Source organism: Lissotriton vulgaris, chromosome 10 (genome assembly GCF_964263255.1).
Source record: "Lissotriton vulgaris chromosome 10, aLisVul1.2, whole genome shotgun sequence".
In the NCBI taxonomy this organism is placed as follows: domain Eukaryota; kingdom Metazoa; phylum Chordata; class Amphibia; order Caudata; family Salamandridae; genus Lissotriton; species Lissotriton vulgaris.
In genome coordinates, this window is record NC_141698.1 from 1,121,695,780 (window position 1) to 1,121,711,874 (window position 16,095).

At 45.4% G+C, this 16,095-nt stretch overlaps 1 protein-coding gene across 1 annotated transcript in view; it reads right to left on the reverse strand.

Annotated features, from left to right (window-relative positions):
* Positions 1–16,095, reverse strand: part of WIPF3 (WAS/WASL interacting protein family member 3) — a 137,946-nt gene that overhangs the window by 32,792 nt on the left and 89,059 nt on the right. The window contains exon 3 of the mRNA XM_086942201.1: positions 1,594–1,726. Coding sequence (XP_086798327.1) covers positions 1,594–1,726 — 133 coding nt within the window. The remainder of the gene's footprint in view (positions 1–1,593; positions 1,727–16,095) is intronic.

Below are 16,095 nucleotides of genomic sequence, written 5' to 3' on the forward strand. Positions count from 1 at the left end.
TCTACCTATCCTGCACCGCTTGAATGTACTCTGCGCCACGCGACTCAAAACCAATGCACACTGCAAAATTCGGCAAAGTGCGGGGACCCTCGTTGCGTTACTATGCTACTTAGTAGTCGAGAAGAAAGGCCCAAAACTATAGCACGGTGCCATCTCGGACCTAAAAGCAAACATGTTAAAAGAGTTCAGAATGTTTATCACATTAAACCGTTCTACCGATTCCAAGCTGATAAATGCGTGACCAATCTAAAAGACATGACCCAATCTGTGCTAAAGACAACATCCCTACTACCCATGATTGGTAGCAAAAACTACCAATGGAATGCTTAGGGTTAATCTTGATTCAGCCACCGGGACCTGCAATAATGCACGGCAGTGGTACTGGATTTTTTTCCCACCGCAATGTGATAACTGACATTTATTGACAGTTGACTTCTCAAAACACTCAGCGAAAGGACATTCAGGACTTATAAATGCAATAACAGCGTTTACGTGATCTAGGACTGAACGTCAAAGCAAATACCTGTCAATACAATCGAAACTTAAATCTGGTTAGGGACACTATGTAGTGTCTCCTTCGCAGGATAGCGCAAGAATAACCTCCTACGTCAATATCATCCAATCGTCAGACAATAATCAACTCTTCTACCTTCCAACAGTGAGTATTTCTTGGTATCGGACACTAAAATTACTCGGGGGGGGGGGGTTTAAGGTCATCAGTGGGATTGGATTTTCATAAGAAATTACCTGTGCAGTCCCTCGAATAGCAGTGTTAAACAACAACATGATTAAATATGTAATTCCTGCAACCACCAAAGGAAGAAGCCACGGTAACTATGGTTTTGGGGTCCCAAATTAAAGGTCTTCCATAAGAGCAACAGTACCACATCAACAAGTTAGAATTGACAGCAGTCTCTCACACTAAAAAGGTTCCTCGATTCTCTGTGTACCAAAGAGCATTAAAGTAAGGCCATTCTATGGACTCTACCTTCAGAGGTAATCTGAAATTGCTTATGTAGTGAGAAGGCTGGGACTTCATAAGAGCCTGGAGCTACTCAAATATGTTCCTTATTCCATTTCAGGCCCTCAGATCACATCAAAGGTAGGTCCAGTCGCATTGATCTTCCCTAAAACTAACACTGTTACACCCCTTCACTCAGCATTTCAGACTCCAGCTAAAACAAAGGAAATGGGGACACACTGAATATTATGCCAGTTTATTAAAACCAGCACTGCCAAAACCATTAGGCCTGTTGGCCACAATTTGTTCTACTTTTTCGCTCACTTTCTTGAATAAGCTACAGTGTCCGCACCAATTTAAACAAGCACTGGCGTTGCCAATAGGTCTCGCAGTAGGAAAGTTGGAGCTATTGATTTTGTAAATGACAAAGCCCTTTATGTTTTTAAAATGAAAACAAAAATAAAAGGCATTGTTATTTGCAATTGTAATAGCTCCAACTTTCCTACTACGAGACCTATTGGCAACGCCAGTGCTTGTTCCGGTTGCAGCACAGCCTGCATTTTCCTCTCGATATTTGCACCCGCATGCAGTCAGGTGTGCACAGCCACGTGCACAGAGTCGTGTATACTCACTGTCTACTTGTGGGGCGCTGCGGTCATTGACCTGGGTCACCTTCTTCAAGCGCGCCCCCTTGTGGATGTCCGCCAGCAGTGCACCACGACCCTTGGACTCATCGGCTCTCAGCTTCGGCGGCTGCGCACCCCCCTGCAGAGGACAGACACAGGAGAAACGCACGTCAAAGAGGCACAACACCCTTCACAAGCATTTATTGTCACTCATACCTGCCTCTCCTCACATATAGCACTTTACTCACGCTTACAAGTATTCACCTTCTAACTCATTAATTACCATCTCCAGGGCTTTAAGTGGGCCGGGTCTTGCTGGTGCTCAGCACCGGCTGTTCTAAAAAGCAGGTGCTGATACGGGTCTCTATCGCGCGCTCCACTTTTGCCCTCAACCTCATGTTTCTTAATATAAAAAGGTGTCCTTGCCCCTCTGAAGGTCTGCTCGCTGCCTCTGGGTCTCAACATGAAAACAGTGAACAGGCAGCGCCCCAAAATCAGTGTTGATATAGTGACGAGAGGTTTATTTTAGTTGCAGCAACCGGGAACTCACTGGGGAATAAATATAATCGCAGAGCACATTTGGATAAATATACTCATTTCGGTGACACAAAAAAAATGTTTTAACAAAGACAACAAGGGGCCCGATGTAGGTAAAATTGATTTATCGATTTTCAATTACCGATTTTTACCGATTCGGTAATTGAAAATCGGTAAATCAATGTGGTGGACATGTAGGTATTTCCAGATGTGCAAATACCGAATCTGTCACATTCGGTATTTACCGATTCTGTATTTACAGAATCGGTAAATACCGAATTTTGCAAGGGTGCAGGGGGTGTCACTTTGACACCCTCTGGCACCCCACAAAAAGGGCATGCCTGTCTGTCACATGGCTAGGTGTGCATGCACACATGTGCATGCACACCTGAAATCGGTATTTTACCACACAATAGGATTGTGTGGTAAAATACCGATTTTGTAGGGCCTTTGGGACTCAGAAGAGTCCCACCTACATCAGAGATTTACCGAATCGGTAAAAATACCGATTCGGTATTTTACAGATTCGGTAACTTTACCGAATCGGTAAAGTTACCGATTCTGTAAAATTGTGCCCCTACATGCCAAATCATGTATACCGGTCGGTAACGGCCGAAAATACCGATTTTCGGCCGTTACCGACCGACCGACCTACATCTGGCCCTTAGTTACTTCAACTAGAAAGAAAATGCCGTATACAATCGTTTTTTCTCGTCAAAATACTGAAAGTAACAAAGAAATGGTCAGCAAATGAACGGGAGCAATCTCTGCAGGTGCATTTGTGGTACAATAAAATTAAAAAAAAGACTAATAACAGTCTGAGAAGTAAATGTGAATATATGTCACCATCAGTATGGAAGAATAGAATGGACGCAAAAGAAAAATGCATGAAAGTGAAGTGAGACTTTTGAGAGTGGGCATTTCAATGTTACTTGTTGTATTACATATCTGGCTGCAACGACAGAAGCTGCAACATACCAGTGGGGCGGCACACTAAGCTAAGCTATACCTGCCACTCACACGGTGCCACCGTGGGACACATGATATCGGCTCCCATCACACGGCCTCCTGGTGGGGAGCCGGTATCACACGGCGGCAGCAGTGCCCTCTTAACGCATGGGCACGCTGGGCAGTTGCCCGGGAGCCCCCGAGCATAGGGGCCCCACGCAGACTAGAATTTAACACTGATTTTCTGTTAAACATTTTAATTCCTGTGAGTGGTTGTGTAGGCGCGGTGCAGTGCACTGCTTTACCTGTGGACCTTAATCCTGTTCAGACGGCCCTGGTGGCAGGAAAACAAGCTGTAAATAGTGGTTTTCCAGCCCGTTTTCCCGAGGCTTTGTACTGCCGAAGTTCATTAAAGGTGTGAAAACAGCCCAGGACATCGGCACCTGGGGAGAGGTGTGGCACATTGGCCGGAGCAGCTGACTCGGGAGCGCGAGGACCACGGTTCCATCCAGGGCGCTGGGGGCAGCTCAGCATCTTGTGACTCTGGGCAATAGCTCACAATCTCCCCAACAGCCTCCAGCGCATTGAACCCTTATATGTTAACGCTTTACAAATATGAATTATTATTACTTATTACATCACCAGCCTCGGTAAGCTTTTTTTGGGAGAGGAGGGGGCTTGGTGGGAGGGGGGTTGTAGGTATTTCATAGCACGAGGCCCCGCTCCCACCTCACAAAAGATTGTTTGTTCTTCAAGTTGGCAGGTATGGCTAAGCACAGATTTTTAGCTTACCTTTTTAAGCCACGCCCTTACAGACATCGACCACGCCCCTTTGAGAGAGCCCCCATTGTTTTCATCCCACTTAAAACCGGACCATCTCTCTTATTCAGTTACTAATTCCCTCTCCGTCCTGTGTTCCTAATTCACAGTATGTGGGGACAGCGCCATCTCGTGGTACAAACCAGAAAATGTGCTAAAGCTGCAGGCAATGTGCCACTTGACCAACATAAACATATAATACACCCATGACCCATCCACTCTGTACGTCACACTCCACGCCGGGGATTATTTTAAGAAGTGAAACATCACTCTCTTTACAGCCTTCACATTTTCTAAATCCCTCCTGTTTAAAGAGCCTCCGAGATCGTAAGGGTTTTTCACCACAAAAAAGCAGATCAAATTTTGAAGTATTTGATATGTCACGCGCTGACTCCAAGGGCCAATAGGTGGCTCGCATTGCAGCAGGCGCATTTCCCACACGAGGTACCTCGTGCGCATGCGTGGTTGAGAACGGAATATAAACACCAGAACTGGAGAAGTGGAGTGTCAGCTATGGGCAGCATTAAAAAGCACCACGGAACGTTGTTTTATGTGCTTACATTGGTCAAGGGCTTTAAGTGTGCCGGGTCCTGCCGGTGCCCAGCACCAGCAGTTCTAAAATGCAGGTGCGGAGACGGATCCCTATCAGGCTCTCCATGTTGCCCTCATCCTCAGGGTGAAAACAACTTAACTCTGCAGCAGCGCCCCCTTCACTGCCTTTGATGTAACTTCACAGAGATTCATAATAGTTCTTTCACAGAGCCTCATTATTTCAGAACGGAAGCATTTTCAATTTTCTATCAACAAAGCAATAGTTGTTGCGTAATTGTCTTATGAAACTAGCAACCATTGACAAAGCCAATAGTCCTGGCTTGTTACTGGTATTATATATCTGGACGTGACTACAGAAGCAGCAAAATACCAGCCGGAGGGCACACCATACGAAACACAGATTTTCAGCCAGGCGTCGGAGCGCTGCCCCACTGCTTTACGCAAGTGGGAAACCTTTGCGGCAGGCGGGTGGGCAAGGCTGCTCGGTTCTTTGAGCAGGGCAGGGTTGGAGTGGTTTGCCCACTCAAGTGAGCAATGACTGTTTGGTCGGCCCTCTCGGCGCCACAAAAATAAGCTGAGTCATTTCAGATTCAAAGCCCCACAGCGTGTGAAACCACAAGAATAAGCCGAGTCATGCCACATTCATTGCCCCAACAGTGCATGACGCCACAAGAACAAGCTGAGTCATGGAACTGCAGTTTGTGACGCCACAAGAATAAGCTGAGTCATATCACATTGAAAGCTCCCCAGTGTGTGACGCCACAAGTACAAACTGTGTCATGTTATAATTGTGCTGGCACATGCATGGCTCTGAGATGCTTTTAGATAGCCCTGGCTATTGGAAACACCTGGGGTGTTGTAGGTAGCCAGGAAAGGAACGAAAAGGCGTTTAGTGGGACGGAGATAAGTTGCAGAAAGACAGTGCGTCAGGTTCCTGCATTTATGCATTCATTAGCACAGCTTTTAAGGTTCAGGCAAGCGTATGGGAATGACAGCACCCCAGTCCAACCAGCTTTACAAAGATGCAATCCCCAGCTGTGACTGGCTCTGCCCCAGTCCTGCTGGCTGTCAATAATTATTTAACATGCATATTCGGAATTGTGACCGACTCTCTCCTAGCTCTACCAACCTTTCAGGTGAAACTGCTTGACCAGTAACTGACTCTGCTCAGCCCTAGTGAAAGGACACAAAGTCAAATTGAAAGTTAACGCTACATTTAACTCTTCAAACGTCATTTATATGCTCAAGTGCCCGTGTGGCTCATGCTACATAGGCCACACAGAGAGAAAAATCCGAACACGCATCCTTGAGCACAAAAGTAACATTCGGACTAAAAACGTTAAGTCCACGGTAGCTGCACACCTCCTCGAGAAAAACCACACAGTGGCCCAGTTGAAATATCTGATTTTGGAACAAATTAAACCTACTAGACATAACAACAAGCACTGGTGTTACCAATAGGTCTCGTAGTAGGAAAGTTGGAGCTATTGGTTTTGTAAATGACAAAGCCCTTTATGTTTTTAAAATGAAAACAAAAATAAAAGGCATTGTTATTTGCAATTGTAATAGCTCCAACTTTCCTACTGCGAGACCTATTGGCAACGCCAGTGCTTGTTATCCTTTGGGTGCCCAACCCCTGTATTTTTCAGACAGTTTTATGTAGCACAAACTGGGCCGAAAGATATCGGAGCGCTTTACATGAACACAAGATTACATTACACAAGGACAGCAGATGTCTTTTTTTGTTTAGACAAAAGATTAAATGATTTGCCCAGAATCACGGGATGTTAAGCCGATGCAGACGTGAAGCTGCTTCCCCAGTTCCAAAGTTGGCAGCTATGGCCATTAGGCCACATCTCCTCTACTTGAGATACATGTGTGCCACAGTGGATTCGGGATTTATGGCTGGATTCCTCTGTCTAAAATCAAAATGTCCTGTTAGAATTGCACCAATGTTTCTTACTGTCCTGATGAGTGCACAAGAGGGCCCAAAACCGAGAGCAAGTTTATAAAACAAGGGAGGTGTTAGTTTAAGTTTTTGTGTCCCTCATTTGAGACTGAGTTTTTGAATATTTTACTTTGAGATCATTTTTAATGTTCGAGACTGAACTGTTTTAAATATATCAAACATTTCTGAAGTCACGTTTTGTTCTGCTTACTCTGTCTGGATCAGATAATCTGGGACTTTAGTGCAAAGACATTAGATAGTCTGGTTTTGCAATTACAATGGCCATATTGATCCCAGAAGTGCGAATCAAGAGCCTAATTATACATTTATGAGAAAAGCCCCGAAGTCTTAACCTGCACAGCTTAATGTTACAAGTCTGTGGTTTACCCTGCCTTAATTCATATATTATGGTAATGTTCCCCTCATTCTTTTTTTGCTAAACTTATGACTCTAGGCATTTGGCATTGTGAGAGAAGTTTAAGGCCATGTGATATTCGCCCTGAGGAACTGTTTTTACATATTAATCCGATAACCAGTTTTTACCCTGTGTTACCCTGACAGCAAACCACTGTGGGGAGATTTAGTCTATCACAGGGTGCTATTGGTGAACACATTTGTGTGCCACCTTCTTTTAGCCATTGTGAAGGCAGTCAGATGGCACACCTTGGCAGGGAAATGGTTGAATGAACGGTAACTGTGCAGATGCTGTATACCTGTTGCTGTGTTAGATCAGAAAACCTTGCTAAAGCCCTAAGATCAGAATGAAAGCAGGAAAAGGAAACAATAATGGCCTGATTTGTCTGTGTATTGCCAGTTGCAGGCCATAGTTTATCTTCAGTGCTCACTGAATCGTATGCGAATTTTGAGGAAGTTGGTAGCTCTAGTGCTGTTTTAGAGCTGCCTTCTCGCTCCCAAGGTAAAGAAGCACAGATCATACCTCTGTATGGAATGTGGTGCCATTCGTTATTTGGAGCACCAGAACACATGCAACAGGAGATCGGTCTTTACTACTGCATTCGTACGGCATGAATGTGACGTTAGAAAATAGTCTGCCCTCAGAAGACCTTGTAAAAACTCAAATCCCTGTGTAAACGTGCCGTACTTATTTCACTGACCTTCTTTAGTCACCTATCCATATTTAAAAACTTAAGAATCTAGGAATTTGCCTCGTTTTTTTTAATGAAGCTCCAAGGTAAATGTTATTACAGGGAAGCCATGTGTTTCCTTATTTGATCATTTCAATTTCTTGTCAAAAATCTTTCAGCAGTGTTATTTCTGAAATGTTTTTACTTTTGGAATGTAGCTAACTAGCATTTTGACTTCTGGGCTATAAGGATCTACAAAACTGTTCCCCACTCCAGGTGCCCCTACCCAATCGGGGAAATCCTTTAAAGCATTAATTCGGCATGTTTTACTGTTTTGCAAGTTAGCTGTTATGTGCGCACCAATGGCACAGGCTGCGTAAACGTCTTAATTTTTAATCTGAGACGGTAGCAAAAACGTTTTCCATAAACCCAACTTTGTGAATAAACTATTCTCCAATGTACCAATACATCTTGCTCCAGAAAGTTCAAAATGCTATCCCAGCAACCAATCCCAGCTCTGAAAGAAAGAAAAAAACATTGTTTCCTCTATATATAAACAAGAAGGTATAGGTTCACTGTAGTTCAGTCACAAACGGTGAGGGGGGGAGGCAGGAGCGTTGCAGGGGGCGAGAGGAGGCTGCTGGTGAAAGAAAAGGGTCACTTTGCAGAGAAGAATGCAGATAAACAGGCATAGGGGAGGAGAAGCCGCAGAGCGCACGCTGGGCGAAGCCCTTTGATGTGCTGTGAGCGGCCGGGAAACTGAAAGTACGGCCGGCCTGCGGCCGGCCATGAATAATTAGGGGAGGAGAAGCCCTTGCCGGGAAACTGAAAGTAGGCCGTGAATGCGCGTGCTTGTTTGGTCACGTGATTCACGTGAACTTCAAGAAAACCGCAGCAGAAAGCCCTTGGTTTGACGAGGATTTTGTCTACTTGAATTCTCGCTCCCTCAATGCGCTTGCGCGCATTGTAGCTCAAACGGGAGAATTACTGGATCCGCTACATGGCGACGATGCAACCGAACGGGTTGAATGATAGGATGGAATTCCTATGTTATCTATGACTATACATGAACTGTTGAGCATTTGTATAGTACCATAAGACAGCCTGGTTTTCCCGTTCCATTCCTGATCTCGTCCCTCCCTCCCTGTTTCTGTTTATGGTGATTGGTTTGTGTTTTTTCTTCTTCTTGAGTTTCTTTGGTATTATCAGGATGTGTGGATGATTCACTTCCCCCTTTATGCATGCCGGGCCAGGTAGATGGTATCATATTAGGGGAAGTATTCGACTTTGCTAGATAATAGGTTTCTGCAGAGCAGACGAGCTGCTCATTGTTAAGGAATGGAACCGGAAGACCAGGACTCAGGGTAATGAAGATTACCGGTGAGTAACCAGGCATTACCACTGAAGAAGAAAACAATATTAAAGTATTAAGCAGCATTTATTAGCCGGTCCAAGACATAAACATAAACTGGATTCCAGAATAACTGATGAGAAGAAGTTGGATTGTGAAGTTTACAAATTGAACGGTTGTCACCTTCTCTATTAAAAGTGACCCAACCCCACCAGGTGTGGACAGGAGAGAGTTTGCATCTTTCCACTTAGAGCTATTGACGTAACTGAAGATGATACAAGAAAGTCAAATCATTTTGAATGAGCCACAGGAAGTAAATATATCAAATTATGTACTAATAATATGTTTATATGACAGGTTATCTGAGATATCTAGTATTTTAATAATATTCTTCCATACATCAGACAAAAGAGTAAAAATAGCTGAGCAATCAAATAATTTATTTTTTAGGGATTTGCTTGACTTTATTTAGTTTTATATAAGTAAAAGTGTTCAGAGTTCAGTATCCCAATTTTTTTAGATAGTTCATATGAGATGCAATTGTATAAGACAGTTTGTTGTATACCTTAGAAACAATATGATCGGACACATTATAAATATTCAAAGACAATTCCACTTCTGAGGATTTGGAGGAGGAGGCGGAGGGGGGGGGGCGGAGCAGGGCAGTTGAGTAGGACATCAGAAGGTGAGAACAGACAAGGGAGAGGATTAGAGTTTTAATTGTCTCAAAAGTTGGTAAAGGATGGACCTGTGGAAGGAGGAAACCTGGCCAGGGAAGGGGCGGTAGAGGAAGGGGACAGAAGCCTTGTGGGGCAACTTTTCCGTTTCTGAACAAAAACTGTTGCGCTTTCATATTTTCTCAAATTCTTCTTTCCAACTCCAGTATGTTCTCCGTCAGCCTGGGTCTCTCTTCCATCCTTGCTTTAGCTCATATTCTTGGACAAAACTAGACTTATCTGAACCTCTCTAATAAACGTGAAATGTGTCGTGGAGGAGCTGTAAGAACTGAAAATTATAGCACCTAGAATGGAAAACAGCTTTGGTCATTTCAAAGGTCGGCAGGGATAACATTCCCAAAATGGAACACATGTAGGCTCCAACTTGTGGCCCAGCATTGTTCGATTGCATATGCAACCGTTTTTTAACTTCTTTACTGTTTTATCATATTTCTCCTATTTATATCCATTTGCCGTTTTCACATTCGTCAATTTTTCCATCCACCTGCCAGGAAACGCTATTTTCAAAGTTTCTCATGTTGGCAAATGGATATAAATAGGAGAAATATGATAAAACAGTGAAGAAGTTAAAAAACGGTTGCATATGCAATTGAACAATGCTGGGCCACAAGTTGGAGCCTACATGTGTTCCATTTTGATGATGTTCAGATAATTACGTGCTGCACGGGCTGAGCACGTCACTAGTGAGCACGCGACGGATAACGAGGGATAACATTCCAGCAAGTCCCATTATTAAAGAATTTGCTGATTGGTTGGAAAATGGTGAAGGCTTTTCTAGTTTGGAAATGAGATTTCAGATCAGATCTAAAGTGTAAACTTACTTCTTGAAATACTATTGAGGTAGGCAGCTTTGGAATGGCGATGTACTTCTGGGTGAAGAATCTGGACTTTTTCGGGGGAACTATTCCAAAATATCTAAGTGGTTTAACATAACTTAAGTGGCAATCTAGGTTTCGTAGCATGTGCTAATGGGATGACTCGCTGAAAGATCGAGAAAAAGAAGTGATACAAGCGGGGGAGTGAGAAGACTCACATAGCAGTTAAAAAGAGAGGAAGCAGAACTTAAGAACAAGTTGGAAGAGGAAGAAAAACTAATAAGAATAGAGTGGAGGAGGAGGAAGCAAAACTGTTAAGAATAGGTTGGAGGAGGTTAAGAAGCAGAAAAAGGGTTTCGTTTTAATCTATTTGGGATGGAATGAGTGGGAAAACATTTAAATTTAAACAGCTTTTGACAAGAAAGAATTTTGCGCACATAAAATAAGAAATTAAATAGACAGGATTATCAATACAGGGATTAATGGGAATCTGGAAAATGACATGAAGTAAGCAGATGGTGTAACACAACAGATCCAGAAAGGAACAGAGGTCTGGTGTACCCCAGATCCAGAAAGGAACAGAGCGCTGGTGTACTACAGATCCAGAAAGGAACAGAGCGCTGGTGTACCACAGATCCAGAAAGGAACAGAGCACTGGTGTATGTAAGATCCAGAAAGGAACAGAGCGCTGGTGTACCTCAGATCCAGAAAGGAACAGAGCGCTGGTGTACTACAGATCCAGAAAGGAACAGAGCGCTGGTGTATGTAAGATCCAGAAAGGAACAGAGCGCTGGTGTATGTAAGATCCAGAAAGGAACAGAGCGCTGGTGTACTACAGATCCAGAAAGGAACAGAGCTCTGGTGTACCACAGATCCAGAAAGGAACAGAGCGCTGGTGTATGTAAGATCCAGAAAGGAACAGAGCACTGCTGTACCTCAGATCCAGAAAGGAACAGAGCGCTGGTGTACTACAGATCCAGAAAGGAACAGAGCGCTGGTGTACCTCAGATCCAGAAAGGAACAGAGCACTGGTGTACCACAGATCCAGAAAGGTACAGAGCACTGGTGTACCCCAGATCCAGAAAGGAACAGAGCGCCGGTGTATGTAAGATCCAGAAAGGAACAGAGCGCTGGTGTACCTCAGATCCAGAAAGGAACAGAGCGCTGGTGTACTACAGATCCAGAAAGGAACAGAGCGCTGGTGTATGTAAGATCCAGAAAGGAACAGAGCGCTGGTGTATGTAAGATCCAGAAAGGAACAGAGCGCTGGTGTACTACAGATCCAGAAAGGAACAGAGCGCTGGTGTATGTAAGATCCAGAAAGGAACAGAGCTCTGGTGTACCACAGATCCAGAAAGGAACAGAGGTCTGGTGTATGTAAGATCCAGAAAGGAACAGAGCGCTGGTGTACTACAGATCCAGAAAGGAACAGAGCACTGGTGTACCCCAGATCCAGAAAGGAACAAAGCACTGCTGTACCACAGATCCAGAAAGGAACAGAGCACTGCTGTACCACAGATCCAGAAAGGAACAGAGCGCTGGTGTAGGTAAGATCCAGAAAGGAACAGAGCACTGGTGTACCCCAGATCCCGAAAGGAACAGAGCACTGGTGTACCCCAGATCCAGAAAGGAACAGAGCGCTGGTGTATGTAAGATCCAGAAAGGAACAGAGCGCTGGTGTATGTAAGATCCAGAAAGGAACAGAGCGCTGGTGTATGTAAGATCCAGAAAGGAACAGAGCTCTGGTGTACCACAAATCCAGAAAGGAACAGAGGTCTGGTGTACCCCAGATCCAGAAAGGAACAGAGCGCTGGTGTACTACAGATCCAGAAAGGAACAGAGCGCTGGTGTACCACAGATCCAGAAAGGAACAGAGCACTGGTGTATGTAAGATCCAGAAAGGAACAGAGCACTGCTGTACCTCAGATCCAGAAAGGAACAGAGCGCTGGTGTACTACAGATCCAGAAAGGAACAGAGCGCTGGTGTATGTAAGATCCAGAAAGGAACAGAGCGCTGGTGTACCTCAGATCCAGAAAGGAACAGAGCGCTGGTGTACTACAGATCCAGAAAGGAACAGAGCGCTGGTGTATGTAAGATCCAGAAAGGAACAGAGCGCTGGTGTATGTAAGATCCAGAAAGGAACAGAGCGCTGGTGTACTACAGATCCAGAAAGGAACAGAGCTCTGGTGTACCACAGATCCAGAAAGGAACAGAGCGCTGGTGTATGTAAGATCCAGAAAGGAACAGAGCACTGCTGTACCTCAGATCCAGAAAGGAACAGAGCGCTGGTGTACTACAGATCCAGAAAGGAAATGAGCGCTGGTGTACCTCAGATCCAGAAAGGAACAGAGCACTGGTGTACCACAGATCCAGAAAGGTACAGAGCACTGGTGTACCCCAGATCCCGAAAGGAACAGAGCGCCGGTGTATGTAAGATCCAGAAAGGAACAGAGCGCTGGTGTACCTCAGATCCAGAAAGGAACAGAGCGCTGGTGTACTACAGATCCAGAAAGGAACAGAGCGCTGGTGTATGTAAGATCCAGAAAGGAACAGAGCGCTGGTGTATGTAAGATCCAGAAAGGAACAGAGCGCTGGTGTACTACAGATCCAGAAAGGAACAGAGCGCTGGTGTATGTAAGATCCAGAAAGGAACAGAGCTCTGGTGTACCACAGATCCAGAAAGGAACAGAGGTCTGGTGTATGTAAGATCCAGAAAGGAACAGAGCGCTGGTGTACTACAGATCCAGAAAGGAACAGAGCACTGGTGTACCCCAGATCCAGAAAGGAACAAAGCACTGCTGTACCACAGATCCAGAAAGGAACAGAGCACTGCTGTACCACAGATCCAGAAAGGAACAGAGCGCTGGTGTAGGTAAGATCCAGAAAGGAACAGAGCACTGGTGTACCCCAGATCCCGAAAGGAACAGAGCACTGCTGTACCACAGATCCAGAAAGGAACAGAGCGCTGGTGTATGTAAGATCCAGAAAGGAACAGAGCGCTGGTGTATGTAAGATCCAGAAAGGAACAGAGCGCTGGTGTATGTAAGATCCAGAAAGGAACAGAGCTCTGGTGTACCACAGATCCAGAAAGGAACAGAGGTCTGGTGTACCACAGATCCAGAAAGGAACAGAGCGCTGGTGTATGTAAGATCCAGAAAGGAACAGAGCGCTGGTGTATGTAAGATCCAGAAAGGAACAGAGCTCTGGTGTATGTAAGATCCAGAAAGGAACAGAGCGATGGTGTATGTAAGATCCAGACAGGAACAGAGCTCTGGTGTACCACAGATCCAGAAAGGAACAGAGCGCTGGTGTATGTAAGATCCAGAAAGGAACAGAGCTCTGGTGTACCACAGATCCAGAAAGGAACAGAGAGCTGGTGTACCACGGATCCAGAAAGGAACAGAGGTCTGGTGTACCACAGATCCAGAAAGGAACAGAGCGCTGGTGTACCTCAGATCCAGAAAGGAACAGAGCACTGGTGTACCTCAGATCCAGAAAGGAACAGAGCGCTTGTGTACCTCAGATCCAGAAACGAACAGAGCACTGGTGTACTCCAGATCCAGAAAGGAACAGAGCACTGGTGTACCTCAGATCCAGAAAGGAACAGGGCACTGGTGTACTACAGATCCAGAAAGGAACAGAGTGCTGGTGTATGTAAGATCCAGAAAGGAACAGAGCACTGGAGTACCCCAGATCCCGAAAGGAACAGAGCACTGCTGTACCACAGATCCAGAAAGGAACAGAGCGCTGGTGTATGTAAGATCCAGAAAGGAACAGAGCGCTGGTGTATGTAAGATCCAGAAAGGAACAGAGCGCTGGTGTATGTAAGATCCAGAAAGGAACAGAGCTCTAGTGTACCACAGATCCAGAAAGGAACAGAGGTCTGGTGTACCACAGATCCAGAAAGGAACAGAGCGCTGGTGTATGTAAGATCCAGAAAGGAACAGAGCGCTGGTGTATGTAAGATCCAGAAAGGAACAGAGCTCTGGTGTATGTAAGATCCAGAAAGGAACAGAGCGCTGGTGTATGTAAGATCCAGACAGGAACAGAGCTCTGGTGTACCACAGATCCAGAAAGGAACAGAGCGCTGGTGTATGTAAGATCCAGAAAGGAACAGAGCTCTCGTGTACCACAGATCCAGAAAGGAACAGAGAGCTGGTGTACCACGGATCCAGAAAGGAACAGAGCGCTGGTGTACCTCAGATCCAGAAAGGAACAGAGCACTGGTGTACCTCAGATCCAGAAAGGAACAGAGCGCTTGTGTACCTCAGATCCAGAAACGAACAGAGCACTGGTGTACTCCAGATCCAGAAAGGAACAGAGCACTGGTGTACCTCAGATCCAGAAAGGAACAGGGCACTGGTGTACTACAGATCCAGAAAGGAACAGAGTGCTGGTGTATGTAAGATCCAGAAAGGAACAGAGCACTGGAGTACCACAGATCCAGAAAGGAACAGAGTGCTGGTGTACTACAGATCCAGAAAGGAACAGAGCGCTGGTGTACTACAGATCCAGAAAGGAACAGAGCACTGGTGTACCTAAGATCCAGAAAGTTACAGAGCACTGGTGTACCCCAGATCCAGAAAGGAACAGAGCACTGGTGTACCCCAGATCCAGAAAGGAACAGAGCACTGCTGTACCACAGATCCAGAAAGGAACAGAGCGCTGGTGTACTACAGATCCAGAAAGGAACAGAGCGCTGGTGTACTACAGATCCAGAAAGGAACAGAGCACTGGTGTACCCCAGATCCAGAAAGGAACAAAGCACTGCTGTACCACAGATCCAGAAAGGAACAGAGCACTGCTGTACCACAGATCCAGAAAGGAACGGAGCGCTGGTGTAGGTAAGATCCAGAAAGGAACAGAGCACTGGTGTACCCCAGATCCCGAAAGGAACAGAGCACTGCTGTACCACAGATCCAGAAAGGAACAGAGCGCTGGTGTATGTAAGATCCAGAAAGGAACAGAGCGCTGGTGTATGTAAGATCCAGAAAGGAACAGAGCGCTGGTGTATGTAAGATCCAGAAAGGAACAGAGCTCTGGTGTACCACAGATCCAGAAAGGAACAGAGGTCTGGTGTACCACAGATCCAGAAAGGAACAGAGCGCTGGTGTATGTAAGATCCAGAAAGGAACAGAGCGCTGGTATATGTAAGATCCAGAAAGGAACAGAGCTCTGGTGTATGTAAGATCCAGAAAGGAACAGAGCGCTGGTGTATGTAAGATCCAGACAGGAACAGAGCTCTGGTGTACCACAGATCCAGAAAGGAACAGAGCGCTGGTGTATGTAAGATCCAGAAAGGAACAGAGCTCTGGTGTACCACAGATCCAGAAAGGAACAGAGAGCTGGTGTACCACGGATCCAGAAAGGAACAGAGGTCTGGTGTACCACAGATCCAGAAAGGAACAGAGCGCTGGTGTACCTCAGATCCAGAAAGGAACAGAGCACTGGTGTACCTCAGATCCAGAAAGGAACAGAGCGCTTGTGTACCTCAGATCCAGAAACGAACAGAGCACTGGTGTACTCCAGATCCAGAAAGGAACAGAGCACTGGTGTACCTCAGATCCAGAAAGGAACAGGGCACTGGTGTACTACAGATCCAGAAAGGAACAGAGTGCTGGTGTATGTAAGATCCAGAAAGGAACAGAGCACTGGAGTACCCCAGATCCCGAAAGGAACAGAGCACTGCTGTACCACAGATCCAGAAAGGAACAG